Genomic DNA, 5,179 nt, shown 5'->3' with positions numbered 1-5,179 from the left:
TGATTGGAAATCCGGAAGTTCATGGAAAAATCAATGAGAACTGTGAATTTCAATTTAATTATTCCCTAAAAATTCGTAGCCATTGGGAAAATTTCGATAAATATATTTTTGAATTTTCAATTAATTGAAATTCATCATAATTCAGGCCTGAATATTCATGATTTCATTGAGAATTTTAGTATTTCTAGGTATTTTCATCTCGAAGCTGTTCAAAATTTGGAATTTCATTGAATTTTCAGGGATATTTAAAACTTCATGATTTAGTAGCTGAGACGAGTTTCTTCAAAAAATGTTCTATGACGTTTTCCCCGAAAATCACTGATAATCGGAACATTTTCATATCCAACCAGTTCACTATTGAGTTGATGACCTTGGTCCATTCGTGGCAGTCCTCACGGGAAATGGGAAGAAAAAAATACTAAGTTCAATAAATCTTTGACGGATTGAATTTTCATAAAAAATTAATTCATAAAATTTCCATAAAATTCATTCGTATGAGAGCTTCATTCTCTTTGGGAGTAATTATTACTTGAATTAATTACACCGCTTTTCTTCCTACATTAAACCAGTTATGCACTTTTGAAATGTGACTGAAATAATTCTGGAATGATTTCATTTTATGATCTTCTAATGGTGACTCTGAATTGAAAAAAAATATGAGGGATAATTTTTCAATATTTTTAGAACAATATTAGGGGGCTTCACCCCCTGCTCGCTTCGCTCGCTCCGTCCATCTAATTGGGGATGTTTAAGTTGCATATCCTTAACAGTTGTTGGATAACTGATATCAGTGGTAGTCATTCTCACCAGACTCAGTTCACCTGAGAAATTAAAAAAAAAAGCAAAACATCACGCTCCGAACAGTTTAGGATCAACATTTCCCAACCATCGTACTCACAGGAAAGGCTCCAACTAAGGCCTTTCATAGTGAGGTACAACCCCTCTAAATTTCTCATTATTCCTCATTTTTCACTCCCATTTGATCCCTATATAACCCTCATTTGACCCTAATAAACCCCATATGACCCCCATTTGAACCACACATGACTGTCATATGACCACCATATGACCCTCATTTTCCTTGTGACCCTAATCTGATCCTTTTGATTCTTATTTTGACTCTTGTGACCCTTATTTTCACTGTTGTGGTCCTTAGTTTCGAATCCTTAATTTTGAAGTCTTAATTTCAAGTACCAAATTTTCATCAGCAGTAGGCGATTTGGATCGACTACTGGTGATGAAAACCGCCAAGCCCCATATGACCTACATATGACCGCCATAACCCTTAATCTGATCCTCATGACCCTTATTTTGATCCTTAAGACGCTTCATTTGACCCCTGTGATCATTAATCCGAGCCTTGTGACTCTTATTCTGATTCTCGTGATCCATATTCTGACTCTCGTGACCCGTATTCTGACCTTATTTTGACCCGCGTGACCCTTATTTTGACCTTTTTGACCCTTAATTGTGGAGTCTTAACGTCGAGTACCAAATTTTTATCACCAGAAGTCGATTTGTATTTTCTATAATATAGAGAGAAAGAAATTGAAATAATTAATGCTCGGCAATTGTAAAAAATTAGCGAACCATTTCTTTCTAAACTAGAAATGAAATATCACTCCCAGGAATATTCATATCAATATTATCCTTCATCCCTCATAAGAATTCCAAGCATCGTTTAACCCATAAAAACATTGCAGTCGTTGCATAAATCCCCTGTGTACAGTACCTCTAGACCCAGTCCAAACCAAACCCAAGAGGATATAACGTCGTATCCCTCACGCAAAGAACAACAAAAAAAATACAACACTGAGAAACACTGACTGTATTCATCCGTGTTCGAAAGTAACTCCGTGCCAAAAAGGGACCGCAGAATTTCTGTCAGTTGGCTTTTCTCTGTGACAGTGGTCCACGATGGAGGAGCAAACTTTGTTACATTTTTGGTCAAGTCCACATCCACGAAATATACCTGGACATACGGTTTAAGTGGATCAAAGGGATAGAATATACGTTAACTCGTATGTGAATATACATGAAAAAATCCCCCTCACGCCACCCCTCAGGGAGAATATAACCGTTCTGCGTTAGTGGCAAGCCCGAAGCGTCGTATGTCCATGATTTTCTTTGAGAAAATCTGCACTTTAATTATGAAACTTTCCCAGATAAAAATCACATTTTTTTTCTCTTTCACAGGAATAATTGCATTGCTTTTACCATATGTATGATTATTCCCGCGTTCGTTAATTCAAGATATGAAAAAAATATGTTCTTCCCTCCATGAAAATGAGAATAAAAGAGAGAAAGAGAGAAAGAGCGAATGAGATTTCTCAGTTTTTTCTAGAGTGTTGACTACTGAGACGTACCTCAAGCACTTTTACTGAAGAATTTTTCCATTTTTTTTAAAAACATTCCAAACACGGGCTTGAATTTACAGAAACGGAAATAATTAGAACTTCGAAGTGAAAACGATATACGTATATTTGTGCTGGTTGAGAACCAGGCTCAAATGCCATTGTACAAACCGTTGAGTATGAGCCACATGGATTTCTTACGAAACGAATTATGTATTGCACTCCACCGAAAATCCAACAAGCGAAACACACAGGGCTTGGGCATTTCGCTATAGCTGCTTGGCTGTGCGTATACACTCTCACTTGGGCTGCTGCTGGGGTATTTTACTGGGAAAATCCACCAGTGAAACAAAGGCGCCGACGGCGAATTAAGTACGATATTTTAACGCTCGACTTAATTGCATTAATTTAAAAGCAAAGAGGAATGGTGGTTGGGTGTTCTCGTTTTCAAAAAGGTATTGAGGGGAGGGAGAGAGGGATAAAAAAGGTGAATGTAGTAACACATGTCAGTTGCTCTAGTTTTGCATTTTACGGCGAATGAATTTTTCACGTTTTTTCGATGAACATATAAGGTGTTTAACTATTGAATTATATTGCTCATCATCATTTTCTAACACTTTTTCGTAACATTTGGCTGAATTTTGATCATGTATTTTGTCGTTAACAATAACTGAACTGTAACGAGAGAGAACACACCTTCAATTTTTGGTTTATCTTTCCTACTTGACAAAAGATCATTAATAAACAATAAGTTTTCTCTAGAATCCTATTCAAATAGCTTCTCGATCAACAAGATATGAAAAATCTACTCCTAATATTTTTCATCTTTTTTCAGTACTTTCAATATTTATCAAAAATATTTTATCCCATTGACTCATTTTCAATCGACCCAACTTTCTTATGATAATGTTTTTGATGATTGTCAAGTGACAACGACCCCTTAAAGTACTTATCACAAATCTCGCAATGATAATTGAAGCGATTCTCATGCCCCTTGATATGTTTGTTCAGCAAATCCTTTCTACTGAACGTACGCTCGCAGTAAATGCATGGAAATTTGTCAGGATTCGTATGGAAGGTGTTGTGACGAGTCAAGTTGTCCTGTCTCGAGTATTTTTTGGTGCAAATGTCACAGGTATACTTGGTCCTCTCTGAGTGTGATCTCTGGTGATAACGCAAGTAACGTTTTTGCGTAAATGTCTTGCTGCACGCACAGCAAGCAATCTTATTCACTTCGTTAACTACTGGCTTTTGGTGCAACACGAGACTGCTCTCATCGGGAAATTGCTTCTTGCAGAATGGACAGGAGTAGGTGACAGCATTTTTGGTACCTTTCAAATTTTCCACGAACAGTGGATCCGTGAGCATTTTGTACAGAAATGTGTCCTTGAATTCTTTGGTTTCTTTTGATGGTGCTGGTGGGGGATAATTGGGTGGACTCGGGGCGCGAGTCTTTGTCGATAGATCAATGGGCTCGCTCAGTGATAATGTAGCGGCGGAGTAATCCAATGGTAAACACACCTCGGTGTCTTCCCAACACTCGTCACAATGTGGCGATGGTCCTGTTATCGTCAAATCAAGGACATCCCAAATTCCGATACATTCTTTCTGTTGAATGAGGGAGGAAATCCATTTAGTCATCATAAGTATATAAAGAATTTCATTATTTATTATTTAAAAAAACATCATGATAAAAATGGTGGAAAGAACAATTCAGATGAACTCTTTATTTTATTTTCTTACTGCAATTTCGATTATAAATTTGCTCTGAATTTTTTGAAAATTATGTTTTTCAGATTTAAACGATTTTCGGATGTCTTGAAAAATATTTTTATAAGATCAATAAGAATTTTTCGCAATGAAAAAAATTTTTTTTTTATTTAAAAAAAACTGCCGAATTGAAAAATTTTTCTCGAATCAATTGAAAAATAATTTTAAAAGTGCTGAGAAAGCTTTTGATAAACAGAGAAAATTGTTGTTTATCATCAACTTTTTTTGTTCTGTTTCGACTTTTATTTTTATTTTCTTCTCGTTTAAAATGTCAAAAAACTTTTCAGATAATCATTATTGTCTTTTATCTGCTACTTATTTTCTTCAACGTTTTTTTATAATAAATTAATTGATCAATTAAGGGGAGACTACTATAAGTTTTAAAAGTCGGAGGGTACTAAAATGAGATTTCTCACACACCTAAGATCGATTATATATGTCAAAAAATGAATAATTCGCGCAAAAAAATTGATTGTTTATTATCCATTTGCCCCGCAGACGCTTAAAATGTTAAAAATACTCCAATCTCCAATTTTTGTGCTACAGAGGTTTTTTTTTTTTTTTCAAAATTGTGGAAAAAATGTGTACAATAACAATTACGAATGATTTTTTTAAAATTCGACTCCTACATAGCTAATTGCGTTTTTTAAAATAAAAAATTGCATGATTCATGTAAAAGCCCAATATGTTTCTGAAACAAATGAAAATGTATTTTAAATATTATAAGGGTTTTTTTTGCCTATTTTACACGAATGACGCAAATTCTTATATCAAACAAAACGAAATTAGCTATGGAGTGTGTAGGACTTGAATTTTAAAAAACTAATTTGTAATTGTTATTGTACACATTTTTTAAAAACGTTTGAAAAAAAAATCTTTGTAGCGCCACAATTGGAGGCTCTGGACTACTTTTAACATTTTAAGCGTTCGCCGGGCAAACGATCAATAAACAATTAATTTTTTTGCACTACTTATTCGTTTTTGCATATATATATATATATATATATATATATATATATATATATATATATATATATATATATATATATATATAT

At 34.4% G+C, this 5,179-nt stretch overlaps 1 protein-coding gene across 1 annotated transcript in view; it reads right to left on the bottom strand.

Moving 5' to 3' along the window:
• Positions 1-2,860: 2,860 nt before the first annotated feature.
• Positions 2,861-5,179, bottom strand: part of LOC107039318 (RB-associated KRAB zinc finger protein) — a 3,311-nt gene continuing 992 nt past the window's right edge. Inside the window, exon 2 of the mRNA XM_015258875.1 lies at positions 2,861-3,962. Coding sequence (XP_015114361.1) covers positions 3,216-3,962 — 747 coding nt within the window. The 3' untranslated portion in view covers positions 2,861-3,215. The remainder of the gene's footprint in view (positions 3,963-5,179) is intronic.

This window comes from Diachasma alloeum, unplaced genomic scaffold (assembly GCF_001412515.2).
Source record: "Diachasma alloeum isolate Michigan unplaced genomic scaffold, Dall2.0 Dall_scaffold_00296, whole genome shotgun sequence".
Taxonomy (NCBI): Eukaryota; Metazoa; Arthropoda; class Insecta; order Hymenoptera; family Braconidae; genus Diachasma; species Diachasma alloeum.
Note: the sequence above shows the minus strand (reverse complement) of the source record. Positions and strands in the feature narration are given on the sequence as shown.